The sequence below is a fragment of the Callorhinchus milii genome, unplaced genomic scaffold (genome assembly GCF_018977255.1).
Source record: "Callorhinchus milii isolate IMCB2004 unplaced genomic scaffold, IMCB_Cmil_1.0 Scaffold2, whole genome shotgun sequence".
In the NCBI taxonomy this organism is placed as follows: Eukaryota; Metazoa; Chordata; class Chondrichthyes; order Chimaeriformes; family Callorhinchidae; genus Callorhinchus; species Callorhinchus milii.
Window position 1 is genome coordinate 110,109,169 of NW_024704743.1, and position 14,457 is coordinate 110,123,625.

Below are 14,457 nucleotides of genomic sequence, written 5' to 3' on the forward strand. Positions count from 1 at the left end.
TTTCCTTTCTTGGGGGGGGTGGGGAGCGGAGAAAAAATTATGGGGACAGAAAATTCATGCTCAGTTGACAAACTACCTCTGGGATCCCATCCTTCCCAGGATAGGTGAAAACAATTGGAAAGTGAGATTCATTGTATAAAAGAGGTTGATTTAGAGGGGAAAAAAAGGGAGCAGTAGCATAGACATGATGGGTGAGTGGCCTCTTAGACTGAAAGTTTAGTTTCTCTCTGTGAGCCAGAATGACCAAGAGGAAATCTTCCCACCCTCTCTTTCTCTTTCCTCTCTTTCTTTCTCCATTTCTGTTTTCTTCACCCCCATCTCTCGTTCTCTCCCTTCCCTCTCTCTCTCTCTCTCTCTCCCCCCACCCCCGTCGTCTGCCTGTTTGTCTTGTCTGTCTGGAGTTTGCTAAGTGTTTGCTCTTGGTTTTGGACAGGTTATCTGTACACTAGTGGCAGCATTCCTCCATTTCTTCTTCCTCTCATCCTTCTGCTGGGTGTTGACCGAGGCCTGGCAATCGTACATGGCAGTGACTGGAAGGCTGAGGAACCGAATCATTCGGAAGCGGTTCCTGTGTCTTGGATGGGGTTTGTTCATTCTCCTGTTCTGCATCTTTCATAATCGGCTTTTGGTTCACATGTTAAACCCAGGACTTGCCCGCCTGTTTTCAGGTGGCAAATATTCCATCATCCGAACTACACAACTATTTGGAATAGAGAAGGGAGTTTCCCATGGTGTCCTGGCCAACAATCCCGCAGATGACTTGACCATTCACTTCATGGATGCTCCTGGGATCTTGCTAGTGCAGCAGATAGCTGACACGTTTGCCTGCAAATTCACAGTCACTACACTTGACAGCAGTTACTTGTGAAGGACTTTGAGACATTTAGGCACAAGTGTGAATTCCTTGGTTTTGTATCTAGCGGCATTTTTATTTGCTTCAGCCAGATACACATAATTGTGCTTAAGAGTTCCAAATAAGTATGCCAACTACACAAGGAAATTTCCCTGTGTCTGGAATGGGAATGTGCGCTATCTCCCTGGAGGGACACACCCTGCTTTACCTAATTCCAGAGAGGATTACAACAATAACAACAATTTGCTTTTGTATAATGCACTTCATGCGCGGGAACCCGTGCCTTGCATTTACCTTCCATTCACCATTGATGAGGTGCCAAGAGCGCTTCCTCCCTCTTTTCCCGAAGAGCCTCTCACTGGCACCACTGTTGCCCAGTCTGCCTTATGCCACCCACCGCCCCCGCACCCCCATTGGTCACCATAATGCACAACCCTAACTTGGAGAGCGAGTTGCATCTCTGCAATGCATTGAGATAATTGGGATTCACATATCTTGAATCCTTTTTTTCTTGCAAACACTCAGTCTTGTTACAATTCAGGATGACATGACTGTTAAACATTAATGTGGATCTCACGTCTCAAATTGAGTTTAAAAAGTCTTCAGTACTCCCAAAAGGAGAAATATTAGCACCAAGTTCTGAATTAATTATGTTCTTTCCTGATGTGACTTTCTTAAGAGGCTCGGTTCAGTTTTGAGATTTTTCATATATAGCTGATTTTGTGCACTTGAACTATATGATTGCTTTTGTCAGTAGAGCCCTGCGGGTGGCCACTGGGTATCAGCAATGCAAGTGCACTGTTCCCAGCCAAGGGAACAGGACGAAAGGCACTCACAGAGTCCTAGATCTCACAGTGCAGGAAGAAATCATTCAACCCATCCACTCTTGCAGCTCCAGAGGCCAGGCAAAGGGTCTCCAGCACTTACTGTTTAATGTGGAATTTTACCAGGTCTGAATGACATTAGCACACTGAGTATGGTACGGCTATCTTGAACTAAATAGTTGCTCAGTTCTATTAGCTGTTGTCTGATTGCATGCCACTGACAGTCCAGAAGCTGTTCTGTAAATCTTCAGCTTTAACAGCGCTCCCATTGCATCGTTAGGGAGCTGTGCATGCTCACTCCAACGGTGGAGCAAAGAAGCTTTAAGCAGCTATTTATATAAAGAGGGCTCGGGAGGCAGCCGACCTTTGGCTCTCATTTAGAGAATTAATAGAACAGCAGGGCATGAAAACAGGCTGTTCGGCCAACTGGTCCACACTGGTATTTAGACTCCACTCGAGCCTCCACCCTTCCTATTCCCCTCTCCTATACCCTTCTCCCCTCATGTATGAGTCAAGTTTTATCTTAAATACATTGATGCTGTTTACTTTAACCACAGCTTCCAGCAGTAAGTTCTCCCCAGGTGTATTTTTCAACCTTTACAAGTGCTGATATATGTCAGCCTGGCTTAGATGGGGTTTGTGCTGCATTGCAAGAGGTGCCTTCCTTTAGATGATACGTTAAACCAAGATCATGTCTGCCTGTTCAGGTGGACATTAAAGATCCCATGGCAATATTCTGAAAGAGAAGGGAGTTTTATTCTCCCAGTGTCCTGGCCAACAATCCCTCAATAAATATGTCATTCATTTAGTGTTTGTGGGGCAGTACTGTGTGCAAACTGACCGTTGTGTATACATGCAAAACACACAGTTTACTGATAAAAGGCACTGTGAAGTATTTTGAGACATCCTCCTCATGTGAGAGGATTCTTATTATTGCAATAAAATGTATATTTTTAAAATTCTCTTTCAGGACTCCCAGCACTGGTCGTGGCGACATCCATTGGATTCACCAAATCGAAGGGTTATGGAACAGTGAACTAGTAGGTAGACCATATACTCTCCAGGGTTTGATCAATAGATCCTGAGCTAAAACTGGCTCTGAGACCAGCTTGGTGGGCAATGAACAAGAGACCTAATATTACTGAAGACACTGTTGGCTTACCCAGAGGATAACGTAGATTGTTATTTAGTATTTAAAAATCTGGTGCTTTTGATTTCAGTATTGATGCTGCTTAGGACTATGGAGTCCTGTAGCTCAATGGTTAGAGCACTCGCCTCACAAACGAGAGGACCTGGGTTCGATTCTCAGGCTGGGTGAATCGTTGGACAAGTTTCCTTACTCCACACGCCTCTGTTTACCTAGCAGTAAGTAGGATCCCGGTTGTTAGTCAATTGGCGGATCGCTTTTCTAGGGGTAATACCTGCAAACAAACAAGCAAAAATAATACTTTGGTCACCCAATCCACAACTGTTTGTGGGGCACTGCTGTCCGCAGTTGGCTGCACGTTTTGTCCACAAAATATAAAGTCAATTCACTTTACAGTAAAGCATTTTGAGACATCTGTAAGGTGTGATAAGGTGCTATATCAAATGCAAGGATTATTATTATTTATACAAGACTTGGATGGGCAAGCTGGTCACTGGGACCAGGAAGTTTTTCTGCTCAGCTCCTGTTAATCCTGTAAGCCAGAGCCCTAATGGGTAGAGTGGTTGTATCTGAACAAACAGTAGGAAGTTTGCCATATGATGCTTTCAATGGCAAGTTATGCACTTTTAGCTGGTTAGACTCCAGCAGTACCCCAACGGACACTGCGCTTAAGAGTGGCAGAGCCTGACACTGAGGGGAGTAGGGGTGACCGTAAGCATGGTCGAAGAGGAAAGTCAAGATCTAAAGGAGAGGCAAGGTGGAGGAATTAAGGGAAAAAGTTTTTATGCTTTATATAGAGAGTGAAGGATGAATGGGAGTGATTACGAGGCAGTAATCTAATCGAGGAGTTCAGATGAATTCATAACATGTCTTCAGCAGTACCTTACATTCTAGGATCCGAAAGCCTTGGCTCTTGCCAATCTGTGCTTATCCACTGGAATTAAGGGAGTAGGATGTGTCCCTCCAGGGAGAAAGTGTGCATTGTGCAATAAGACACAAAGAAATTTCCACGTATAGGTAAAATACATATGTGGAATTCTGTGCCTGGGTTGGATGCTTTTAAACAGGCTTCGGGACCACATCACTCCCACCCTCGCTCGCCTCCACTGGCTCCCCATCCCCCAGAGGATTGATTTCAAGATCCTCATCCTCACCTACAAGGCCATTCACGGCCTTGCTCCCTCCTACCTCTCCAACCTACTATCCCCTACCTACCTGTCCGTACCCTCCGTTCCTCTGGCTCCGGTCTGCTCCACGTCCCCCGCCCCAACCGCCCTACCATCGGTGGTCGGGCCTTCAGCCTCTCAGCCCCGAGGCTCTGGAACTCCATCCCCCAGTGCCTTCGCCTTGCTTCCTCCCTTTCCTCCTTCAAGGCCGGTCTCAAGACCTTTCTCTTTGACCGTGCCTTCAGCTCCCCTCTCGACTCTCTTCCCCCTCCTCGCTCCCTCCCTTCCTTCCCCTCACCCTGACCATTTCCCCCCTCCTCGCTCCCTCCCTTCCCTCACCCTGACCATTTCCCCCCTGCTCGGGTCATGACCCAACTGTGCAGCGCCTTGGGACGTCCTCCTGACGTGAAAGGCGCTTTATAAATGGAATCTTGTTGTTGTTGTTGTTGTGTTGATGAGTTTCCGCATGTCAGATGCCCAGCTGACCAAAAAAAACATTTGCCCAGTCGCTTCCTTCATGTCCCGACATTGCATCGTACAAGCGACCTAGATTTGTCTCCGACACACTGATAATATCCCAGCTAATGAAGGGGGAAGGGCTCAATGTGTAATTTAACATGATCCAAATCAGGGGTGTGTGTTAGTAGTTTCTTTATTTGTCAATCCAAACTCTCAATACTCCACTCTAAAACCACTCCCTATGTCCTTTGTACTTCTTGCCCTTCTTATTGGCCTGTTTGTTCATTGTCAATTTACTCTTAATGGAGTATCCAACACAATGTAGCCTCTTATGTCAGATCCCCTCACCTTCTCCCACAAACATATCTGCTCATAATTTTGGTGAGAGCTGGAGGCTGTAGTGACTTGGACAGATGTTGCACAAACTTGGCAGTAGCTGAGAGGGGTTGAAAGAGGGAATTTCTGCTGGGTGTCAGCTGGCCATCAGAGATCCTCCCAGTGCTGTGAAAGGCCCCAATCATTGAGTAATGGCTTGTACTATCAATGAACTTGGGACACAGATTTCCAGGTGACATTGCAGTGTTGGAGGGGGACTGTCTGAGGCAACGGAAACAAATTCAAGCAGAACTCCTCAATGAGTCTGGCTACTATCATTCTATTGCATGAGCACGCTGTACAGATTTGGCCTGATATTAACCTTTCATCTCTGCCTTTAAACATTAATGGCAATTGGGGGGTGGGAAAGAAATAATAATAATCCTTGGATTTGACATTGTGAGTCAAAGCACTTCACAGAATATACTGTAAAGTGAATTGAGTGTATATTTTATGGGTGAAACGAGGCAGCCAATTGCGCACAGCAAATGAATTAAGAACAATAAGTGTGAATTTTTTCCATCAGAAATCAGAAAAATTAAAAAAAGACCAAAACTATGTATCAACATCTGCTAGAGCTGTTATGAAAACTTTCGACAAGCTGGATGTTAATAGCCTGTTTCCACTTGTTGGTGAGTCCAATGCAAAGCAGGGGACATAATTATAAGATAACAAATAGCAGATCTAATAGGGAACTTAGGAGGAACTTTTTCATGCAGAGGGCGGTCGAAAGGTTGACATCAATGCCAGAAGCTGTGATTGAAGCAGAAAGCATCACTGTATTCAATTTAATTTGATGCATACATGAGGAGAATGGAATAGAAGGGGTGCAGTAGAGGGCTATGGAGCGATGGTGTGGCTTGTTAGAGTAGTTGGGTCGAATGGCCCGCTTCCATCGTTTATCGCTCTAGGAACTCTATGTACTATAAATGCAAGTTGTTGTATATAAATGCATGTCGTGATTGTTATAACTTGCAAGTCCTTGCACTGATGTTGTTGCCCTGTTTTTTTTTTTTTTTTTTTTGCAGTTGTTGGCTTTCGCTGGAGGGCGGGCTGCTCTACGCCTTTGTGGGACCCGCAGCTGTTGTTGTTTTGGTATCATCTTTACCTTAGCATTTCACTTCGCGGTGACACCAATTTTTTTTATGTTTTAAAGCTGCGTGAATTTTCTCTTTTCGTTTACCCCTTTTATCCCTTCCCTCCTCCCCTCCCCCCACAACCTCCCCCTGAAAGGAGATATTTTATATTTATGCATTTTTATTTCAACAGGTCAACATGGTCATTGGAATTCTGGTATTTAACAAACTTGTATCCAAAGATGGAATAACAGATAAGAAACTGAAGGAACGGGCTGGGTATGATTATAAATCCATCATCTAGCATTTTATTCTTTTCAAAAGATTCTGACCATATTTCCTTGACTGCAACCCAAACGATTTTATGTGTTCTTGGTTGAGTGGAGGAAGGAGAGAAAAGTAAGAGCCATGTAATCTTAAACCGGTTCCAATTAATATGTATCGCTGACTAGTTGCTACGACTTTGTCTCGGTGGCCAGTATGGATATTGGACTATTTCTGGGTGGGTCAGGTTTTGAAGTAAGGAGGGAGGTAGGAAGGGAAGTGGACTGGAGGAAGACAGCATCCTTTATGTAGTAGGTCAGTTAGGATTAGTGGTTTACTTTAATCGATCTATCTGCTGATTGGAATCCTGTCACCCAGGTGAAGCGAGACATGCCATGCAGTTCTCCAACCCCCTCCCATCCTCTTTACAAAATTGTGGGTTCAAACCTCACATCAGGACTCTGACTCACAGTCTAGGCGGACACTCCAGTTCAGTGCTGAGAGAGCAATGTCGGGGGTGCCAACCTTCAGATGAGATGTTCAGCTGAGGTCCTGTCTGCCTGTTCAGGTGAATAATAAAAATCCCAGAGCACTATTCAAAAAGAGGGTGTTTCTCATGGTGTCCTGGACAACAATCCCCAGATAATATTGGTTATTCACTTCATCGCTGTTTGTGAAACACTGCTGTGCACAAATTGGCTGTTGCATTTGCCTACAAAATACGCAGTCACTGCACATTACAGTAATTTCTATGAAGCGCTTTGAGACATCCTTCTACCATAAAAGCCGCTATTTAAAATTCATAAATATTATAATTATTTGTAGACACTGTACCATGCTAGAAATCTGTGTTTTGCTACTCTTTGTGGTCTTAACTCCAAGGCAATGAAGAATTTCAATTCCTTCCTTAACGGACACCGACTGTCACAAAGCCAATTTTAAAGAGAGGAACATAAGAGGTTTTGATTTTACCATCCAAGCCACATTGTTACCTACTGAAAAACCAACCGTTTGTACCCAGCCAACATCAAGCAGAGAAATAGCTGAGACATCATTAAGGGCTAAATTTGCAGATTGCCAAAATAATGTTTGTAGCTTTTTCTCCAGGAAGAGCACTTGAATTTGTCCCAAAGGGAGTCATTTTGGAGATGCTTCACTCCGTGTGACATTTCAAAAAGCTTTTATTTTCCCTTTATACCAAATTTCTACCTTCACCCACTTTCGCAACATTGCCTGGCTTTGCCATTGTCTCACACCGCAGGCTGCCGAGACCCTCATACATGCATTCATAACATCCAGGCTCGACTACACAAACTCCCTGCTTGTCGGCCTCTCCAACTCCTCCCTCCATAGGCTGCAGATCATCCAGAACTCTGCAGCTCGTGTCCTCTTCCGCACCAGGCTCCACAACCCTATCACCCCAATCCTAGCCCAACTCCACTGGCTTTCCATTACACAGAGGATACAGTTCAAGTTCCTGGTCGTCACTTTCAAAGTCCTCCATGGTCTTGCTGCCTCCTACCTCTGCGACCTTCTACCCCCCCCTACCAAACTGCCTGCTCCCTCCGCTCAGTGGGCTCCAGTCTGCTTCACATCCCCGCCTCGCTCGCCCGCACTGAGTTTGGCAGGTGGACGGGCCTTCAGTCACTCTGCTTCCACCCTCTGGAACTCTATCCTGCAGTCCCTCTGCCTCGACACCTTCCTTGTCTCCTTCAAGACCAGTCTCAAGACCCGCCTCTTCGATCGTACCTTCAGTCACCCTCCTTCGCCCTCTGCCCTCCACCATCCCTGATCTCGACTACCAGCTCGGGTCCAAAACACTGATTGTCCAGCACCTTGAGATGTCCTCTTGATATGAAAGGTGCTATATAAATGTTCACAAGGTCTTCGTCTCCTTTAGTTTTGTAATCGTTGAGGGGAATGGGGGTGTTCTTCAAGATTGTTAGCAGAAGAATCCGAGGGAGGGATTTGAAAGAATTTTCTTCAGTCAAAGAAAATCTGAGTATTTGAAAATCATTAATCGGAAGCGGCCATTGAGGCCAGATTGATAGCGGGATTTGGGCAGTCGATAGAGGGATTAAGGGATAAGGGCAAAGATCTGGAAAGGGAATTATTTTGTTTTTAAAAGGTGACACGATGGGCCTAATGGCCTCCTTCTCCACTGTAAATTTCTGTTTCCTACCAATAGATGCTGGGCTACGTCACCACAGGTTGCCATCTGGTATCCTATCCAAGTAGCTAATTCTTCAGCACTGGGCCACTGAGCATTCCCTCACCCCTGCCTGCGGCCACAAAACTCTTTACACCGAGGGCAGACAGAAGTGTAACTCCCTGCCTGAAACATAGTCAAAGCAGAGTCCAAATATTCTTAAAGGGAATTAGACAGATAGTTGAAGAGGAATACTGAGTGAGTTTGTGTGTGTGTGTGCATGTGGGGTGGGGGCAAGGGGATAGCAGGGGAACAGGATTAGACTGGATGGTTCACATTGAGAAATACGCCATCGCAGAGTAGATTAGTAAGTAGATGGTGAGTAGATGGCAAGTTTCTGTCCTGGAGGATTCTGTGAGCTTTTCCATGACTTTAGGGCTCAGATTCTTAGGGAATCTGTAACCGGTGACACAAGTGTAAGATAGCAGCCTGAATCGATGATTGAATCAGATACTATCAACAACAACAACTTGGATTTATATAGCGCCCTCTATGCCGGACAGCGTCTCAAGAGCGCTTTACAATAACGGATCCCGGGACCGAGCCAGGGAGAGGGGGAGGAAGGTGACCAAAGGCGCGGTCGAAAAGAAAGGTCTTCAGCAGAGACCTGAAAATGGGAAGGGAGGGAGCGAGACAAAGGGAGTGAGGAAGGCAGTTCCAGAGCCTCGGGGCATAGTGGCTGAAGGCACAGCCGCCGAGGGTGGAGCGGAGGACTCTGGGGATGAGGAGAAGGCCAGACCCGGAGGAACGAAGGCAACGGGTACTGTTTTGAGGAGAGGGGAGGTCAGAGAGGTAGGGGGGTGCAGAGGAGTGCAGGGACTTGAATATAAGGGTGAGGATCTTGAAATCGATCCTCTCTGGGATAGGCAGCCAGTGCAGTCTGGCAAGGACTGGGGTGATCGGTGAGCGGAGTTTCGTGCGGGTGAGAATGCGGGCAGCAGAATTTTGAATGATTTGCATTTTATGGATGGTAGTGGATGGGAGACCGGCGAGGAGGGCGTTAGAGTAATCCAGCCGAGAGATGACAAAAGGCATGGACCAGGGTTTCAGCGGCTTTTGGGGAGAGAGATGCATTCAAGAGGAAGCTAGATTTCACATGCGGGAGAGGGGAATAGAAGGGTATGGGAATGAGTAAGGAATGCATGAAGACTTGTGTGGAATATTAACATCGGAAAGGACTGGTTAAGGTTGTGAGGTCTGTTTCTGTTCTGTACATCCTTTGTAATCTTTATAATTCTCTGTGTAGAGTTATCTCCCAAAGAGAGATTGAGTTTGATAAGTCCAACACAAGCTTTGGTGGGTGGAGGGAACAGGCACGTCTCCAAAGATTCTTCCTTGTCTTATTCCGTACTTTATTTTGAAGAAAAACACAAAGCAATAATCACCTTTAAAGTAAATTCACAATGAATGAACTGTCCCATCACGTTTACAGGTCTGTTTAAAAAAAATTCAAAAGTTAAATTGTAATGTTACTGTGCCATAATATCACCAAACACTTCATGGTGATTTTTTGTAGGCAAAGAAGGTAACCATTTTGGGGACAGTAAGACCACACACAAACACACATATATAAACAGACATGAGGCATATCACCAATTTGAGTAAGAGGATCGTTGACCAGGACACTGGGAAAAAGCCCCTTCCCTTTTCGATTAGAGTTAGGCATCTTCTCCACAAATCACAAAGAGTTTGTGGGGTGTGGACTGAGCTTTAATACAGGCTGCAACAGAGAGTGGCAGATTGGCAGATGCCCTTCTCACCTCTGAGACTGGAATGAGATTGAAAGGCCTGTGATGCTTCCAATGAAGTGACCCTGGGCAGCCTGGCATCATGTGAACTACAATTGACTCTGACTTGCTGATCTCATTGGAGATGTACTGCAGCTGGCAGAAACTTGCACCTGGTGTCTGTACTGAATTTGACCCAGGCCTCGGGAGCCTTTTAAGCTTGCAACTGCTCCCTGCGCCTCTCAGAGAAGGAGGTGGGGGTTATTGGAGAGCATGCCAAAACAATTTATTGTGAAATGGAGGTAACTGCGTATTTGTTGGCAAACAAGGCAGCCCATTTGCACACAGCAATATCCTGCAAACAGCTATAAGTGAATGACCAGTTTTATGTTGAGGGATATATATGGTCAATTCATTTTACAGCATATTCTGTGAAGCGCATTGAGACATCTAGAAGACATGAAAAGTGCTATATCAAATGCAAGGATTATTATTTTTATAATTAGCCAGGATACCAGGAGAATCTCCCTTCTCTTTTACAGTAGTGCTACCGGATCTTTAATGTCCACCTGAAGAGAAAGACTAGTTAACAGGGAGCACCGAGGAATTTAAGGGAATTAACCTGAGGAGCTAGGTTTGCGAGAGGTCTTAGTTCCACAAACTTGAAACACCAGAGAGGTGGTGTCCTTCCTCCGGTTCAAAAGCCATGGCCCGTTTTCTGAAAACCGTCATTCACAACATGACAGATCTTCCATTGGGCTGTTATTTTCACACCATTACGGCGATATAGCGCAGGTTAGAAGCCAAACAGCCCTAGGTTGAATATTGGTCTCTTCCTGTTGCTCCCTGGGCAGTGAAGAGGGTGCTGTCTCTTTCCATCTGCAAAATATTTTTAAACCAAAATGAAAAAGAGAGATTTATATATTTGCAAAGGAGTGAATGGGGGGGTGGGGGGCTGGCGACAGTAGGGGAAATAAATTTCAAAATTTTGGTTTCCCTTCAAGGAAATATGGAATAATGCTTGTTTTTATTTTAAAGTGTGGTTGGTTGCTGTGCACGTATTTGTGTTAAGAAAATCGACATAAAATGTCCTTTGCTGGCAAGAAGAGAAAGGAAGAAACGGGATGACGTTTTGTTTTTTGTTTTTTTTGTTTCTTTGGGTTTTTTTTGGATGACGGTATTACTCTCTGTCTCTGATCTTTGTGTTAAAGTTCAATTTTTTGTTTCAGTCTTTTAATTTTAATTCCAGTCAGATGACAATCCCTCTTTACGGTATGACGCTCAAATGTTCGAAGTGCGGAGTAATTTCTTCCGGTGAAGTTTCGGCCACGGTCGCCAGTAATGCCATGTTAGTTCCTGTAATTTCAATTCTTGTTATTTTTTCTTTTGCACTGGCGCCATGACAACAGTCGCACGTAGCTTTTACCAGCCGGATTGCATGGTTTTACATTTTTTTTCAAGAAAAAGGAATTAATTTTATAAACATGTATTTATATAGCGCCCTTCATGTGGGGTAGGGTCTCTGAGCGCGGACAACCATGGATCTTGATGCCGAGCCGGGGAGAAAGGGGGGGGCTGGCTGACCGTGGGCATGGTTGAAGAGGAGAAGTCTTCATGTGAAATCTGAAGATGGGCAAGGAGGGACACAGCGGAGGGATTGAGGCAGGGATTTCCAGACTTTCAGGCATAGTGTCCGAAAGCACAGCGGAGAAAAAACAGCTTTCTAATTGATAGCTTCCCACAATCCTGCGCCATCGTAAATTTCAAAACAAAATGGTCTCGCAGGCAAAGAGTAGGTGAACATGTCACTGAACTTGCGCAGTTTACAGGAAGTGGTGTTGGTGGTGATATTATGACCCGGAAGTTGGCCTTTTTTTTTAAGTGTGCGGGAAGCCAAACCAAAGGCAGGTCCACAGGGTACCCAGCGCTTTAACAATGTGTTACTGGGGAGAGCCTTGTAACAGGATTCTACTGTATATTTGAATAGAAATTCCTCCTGGGTCTAGATTTACTATGTCTTAACATTTTCGAAGATCTAGGATTTGGCAAATTCTTAAATCCCCATAATGTGTATTTTTGAAAATTTTGTAGTAGTAGTGAGTAGTGTTAAGTCCCATAGCTCCAGTTATCAGTCACTGGGGACTGAGATTCTTCCCACTTGGCTCCCATTAACTCTGCAATCCCCAATGGGTAATCTTAGGGGACAAGCAATAGGAATCTTGCCATATTGTTCAAAAGGGCAAGCCGTGTGGTTTTAGCCGGCAACGTTTTGAGATGCGCTTTGAGATGTTTTGATAACATTAGGAAGCTCTAATCAATTGCAAGGATTATTACAATTAAAGAAAATTAGACACTGTGGCATTTACAGTTGTAGGATATTTTTTGCAGGTCTTACCTGCATTTTCACTGCAGAGTACACAATGTGGTGTGGTTGGTATATGAAGCCAAGCTCCGTCATACAGATCTGCTGTTTAACAATGGGGTTTTTTGCAGGAGTTGGAGATAACCGTTGGGTTTTCCTCTTAAAGCACAATTGATAAGACCAACATGAGTCCTCGAGTCCCCATTGTCTACCACTCACCAAACCCACTGAGGACAACCTCAGAGGAGTAAACTTGTGATTGGTATCCTGGTCCTCAGGCCTCTCTACAACTGGCCACTCCCCACCCAAAACCAGTTCTATAGTTCGCAGCCATCATAACTTAGAAATCCAATGCAAAGGGTTGGTTGTGGGTGTGTGAATGATTGGTCATTCACTCCTTGGCTGTTTGTGTGATCATAGAATGGTACAGCACAGAAACAAACTATTCAACCCAACTAATCTGGTGTTTATATCCCACAAACATTCTCCCACCTCTCCCTTATATGCATCAAGGATCTCTTAAATACATTGATGCTTTTTGCTTCAGCTACGGTTTTCAGCAACGAGTACCACATTCTCACCACCCTCTATATAAAGGCATTCCTCCTGAACTCCCTTTTGGAACTACTGTCAGCTATTTTATATCTATACCTCCTCGTTTTGACTCTCCAACAAATGGAAACAGCCTATTTAAACCTTATCGTTGTGTGTAAATCGGCTACACCATTCACCTTAAAAATACACAATCAGTGCACTTTACAGCAAATCCTGTGAAGTGCTTTGAGATGTTATACCCCCATGAGAGGAGGTATATCAATTGCAAGGATTTTTTTTATTTCATTGTGATAAGATGCTAAATGAAAATGTGACTTATTTTGAAGCATTTAACTTGATAAAGGCACCTTATTAACATGCAGGGATTATTATTAATAATAAAACTGTGGAACAACTGAACTTGGTGTGTTGCTTCTATTCATGGGGTTCTGGTTGTACAGTGTTAGTTGAAGGAAGAATGAGGTTTTGGTACCTAAGAGTGGAGGTATTTTGTCTCATATACATAGCTTAGGAGTGCAAAATTCAGATTTGAATTGAGACTCGTAAATAAAGCCACACAGATGAATTCATGACGACGTACCTTCTCATTGTTTCTAAAGTCAATTTGCAGCTTTTCCAGATGGGCTGGTGTCAGTGCCAAGCCATTCGAATCCCAGTCATTAATGAGGGGGTTGTGAAAGTGTGTTGAACACTTTCCTCTGGAAATCTGTGAAGGGAGAGATAAGTAAAGGTTCCATCACTTGGGTCTTGTATTTCCAGCAAGACTTGGCCCGTGAGACCGTTTTGCCTTAAAATTTTAAGATCGCGCAGAATTGTGGAAAATTCTTCAAGTCTTGATTTGGAACGTGACTCAAAACTACTTTGAAAAATGTGGTCCAAAAGGGTATAACGAGGTGCAATTTTTTGGAGGTCTTATCGCTATCTATAGCTTTATCCTCTCACCCCTCAGCCACCGACAAACACACCCAATTGGAGGGTCTGTGGATACATTTCAAGTGAGGACATGATGAGATCTACCACCTTCCCCAATCAATTGAGCAGTTGAGGAATGCTCAATTGGGCAAAAGCACCAAAGAGCTCTCTAGCCACCAAAAATTGGCGGAAAGATTTTTTTTCCAAAAAAAGGCAAACATTTTTTTCTACATAATTGAAAATAAAGGCCATTATTTTCATGTTATAGAAATAAAAGTGTTGATTAACTCCCTTCTGTTTTATTCTTCCAGGGCATCCCTGTGGAGCTCGTGTGTGGTTCTGCCACTCCTAGCGCTGACATGGATGTCAGCCGTCCTGGCCATCACAGACCGGAGGTCGGCCCTCTTCCAAATCCTCTTCGCTGTCTTTGACTCTCTGGAGGGCTTTGTTATCGTCATGGTGCACTGCATCTTGAGACGAGAGGTATCTGTCCTGTGGCAAGATGGGGAGTTTACAGTTCGGGGGCGG

General features: G+C 44.6%; 1 protein-coding gene across 1 annotated transcript in view; it reads left to right on the forward strand.

The window, feature by feature from the left end:
* The window catches only part of adgrb1a (adhesion G protein-coupled receptor B1a), a 166,409-nt gene that overhangs the window by 136,666 nt on the left and 15,286 nt on the right, over positions 1-14,457 (forward strand). Inside the window, exons 18-22 of the mRNA XM_042331678.1 lie at positions 434-584; positions 2,648-2,717; positions 5,853-5,919; positions 6,094-6,179; positions 14,241-14,412. Coding sequence (XP_042187612.1) covers positions 434-584; positions 2,648-2,717; positions 5,853-5,919; positions 6,094-6,179; positions 14,241-14,412 — 546 coding nt within the window. The remainder of the gene's footprint in view (positions 1-433; positions 585-2,647; positions 2,718-5,852; positions 5,920-6,093; positions 6,180-14,240; positions 14,413-14,457) is intronic.